This window comes from Austrofundulus limnaeus, unplaced genomic scaffold (assembly GCF_001266775.1).
Source record: "Austrofundulus limnaeus strain Quisiro unplaced genomic scaffold, Austrofundulus_limnaeus-1.0 Scaffold732, whole genome shotgun sequence".
NCBI lineage: Eukaryota > Metazoa > Chordata > Actinopteri > Cyprinodontiformes > Rivulidae > Austrofundulus > Austrofundulus limnaeus.
The window spans coordinates 92,625-94,908 of record NW_013953134.1 but is presented as its reverse complement, the minus strand read 5'-3'; the positions used below and the strand labels follow the sequence as shown (position 1 = coordinate 94,908).

At 40.4% G+C, this 2,284-nt stretch overlaps 1 protein-coding gene across 4 annotated transcripts in view; it reads right to left on the bottom strand.

Moving 5' to 3' along the window:
* The window catches only part of LOC106532215 (rho GTPase-activating protein 42), a 109,301-nt gene that overhangs the window by 41,943 nt on the left and 65,074 nt on the right, over positions 1-2,284 (bottom strand). For all 4 annotated transcript variants that reach the window (XM_014028237.1, XM_014028238.1, XM_014028239.1 and 1 more), the window contains exon 4: positions 868-939. In XM_014028237.1, coding sequence (XP_013883691.1) covers positions 868-939 — 72 coding nt within the window. The remainder of the gene's footprint in view (positions 1-867; positions 940-2,284) is intronic.

The following is a 2,284-nucleotide window of genomic DNA, read 5'->3' as shown; positions in this document are numbered from 1 at the left end:
GTATTTTTCTGGATTTTTGTTTTAGATTCCATCACTCACAGTTGAAGAGTACCTATGATAAAAATTACAGTCATCTACAAGCTTTGCAAGTGCGAAAACCTGAAAAATCAACAGTGTATCAAATACTGGTTCTCCCCACTGTATGCTGTGTTTTTGGGAAATTGTAGTCGGTGAGTTTACTATTTTATACTACTTCTGTGATATTACTACTACTTCTACTTCCTGTTGTCTTCTTTGTCGTCGTCTTTTTCACCAGTAGAAACAGCCGGTTGTGATCACGTGACTCCCGTGATGCGAAAAAAGTGTTTCCATTGCAGTTTTGCGAAAAACACCAATTTCGATACGGCGGAAAAACTACCTCATCCTAGCGCAAAAACATCTTGTCAAAAAATGTAATTTTTTTCAAATTTGACGTGTTTCCATTGAGCAAATTTATTTTCAAAATTCTAATTTGCACAGTTTCATGGTCAATGGAAACACAGCTACTGTTGCGTGACTCGTGTTCTAAAAATAGTTGAGTGAACGTCCCCATTGCAATTACTGATACAATATTTTTAAAAATAATACAGAAAAAACTCTACCATTAACTGGTACTTTAAATAGAAAGAAGCAACCAACCCAAAAGGTTTAATTGTCTTTTAGTCATAATTTTACAAAGTGACATATTTGTCTATTATCCCCACTGGTTTGAATAATTAAACAAAGTCCACTTTTCTTGGCAGTTTCATGCTTTAGTTGTAATTAATGAATTACAGATGGTGTGGGAGATGAAGGGAGGGGGTGAGGGAGGAAAGGGCGAGGGTGTCAGACCACATGAAATCCCCAGTGCTGCTCGCCTGCTAATTGTGCACGAAGGTGGTCTCTTACCTTCGCTGCACCGATTTGCTCCTTGCGAAATTTCTCCAAGGGAGCAATCAAGACATCATCTGCATTCTGAATCTGAAACAGAAATTAAGGAACAGCAGAGAAAGACAGATGTCAGCTTGACAGGGAGACGTGATAGGAGTCATTGTAACCCTGTGGATGACTCAAAGTAACTATTAGGAGGAAAAATATCACAAAACGCAATCTGGCAGTCATTCAGTTTTATTATGAGTGTGCCGCGCAGGAAATTATGACTGAGAACCGCCCAGTTCAAGTCAAACTGAGAGATGCATTGGGAGGATAAAGCAATCACATTCATTAGTCTCTCTTAAAGCAGTGACAATGAACAATGCGTTACTGTGAGGGACCAACATGAGTGCAGCAGAGATAAGAGATGGAACACTCAACAATAGTCTTGCTCGGCAGAAGAAAATGGAGCCTTTTTATGTGAGCTGTGAAGCACCAGGAGTGTCAAACCTCGCTGAAATATGACACGGCTCTGCAGACGAGGCAGCTTTACAAGTGCAGCCTGTGATGCATTTTAATTTCCGAGGTAGTGTTATACCTCCACATGTTGGTGACCTCTGGAGTGTCACGACTGGAGTTAAAAGGTCTCTCCGGTAGCCTCTTTTCTTTTTTATTCCCCACAAAAACTGATAGGGTGAGATATATTGTGCCAATTACGGTTCACGCTCAATCCTTGCGGGTGAGCGGTTCAAAAAGGTGCCATTAAGGTGCTTCTGAATTTCCTGTGGATGGGCTTTCATCCAGAGGATCAGATGACATCAGACTGGGGGAGCGGCTCGACGGGAGGCTCTGTCACAAATGACATGGCTCTTAGGTTGATTTAAGGTGTGATTCTGTGTGGTGAGTATGTGATAAACTATGGGCCAAGCTCTAATACATCTATGATACCAGCACTAATTTAATGCTGTCAGCTCAGATGGGCTATCGGCTCCCGAGCCATAGACTTTTGAACACAACCATTTTCAAGATAGAGTTTTGTTTTGAACCATTAATCTAAATGCACATCGCTGCTCAAAAATAAGCCTGACAGCCCTATCACAGGCAAAATGAGCAACTTCTAAATGAAGTTAAAATCTCTATGAACCAAAATTGTTCTGGCTCTTCTTCTATATGCTGCAATAGAGAGATGCATTGAGCTTTTAGTATACTGTGTGATAACAATACTTAAAGGCACAGTGTGTAGAATTTGTCAATTCTTTTAGCCGAAATTGAGATCATCACTAATGACAATAATAAAAAACATGTCTAATCATTGCAAACAAAGACCTTATTTTATTATTTTTACCTTATAAAAAGCTGTTTATATCTCCATGGTCACGGGTCGCCATTACAGGCAGCCACCATCTTGCACCGCCATCTTGTCTACGAAGGCTCATGAAGGACAAACTGTGGC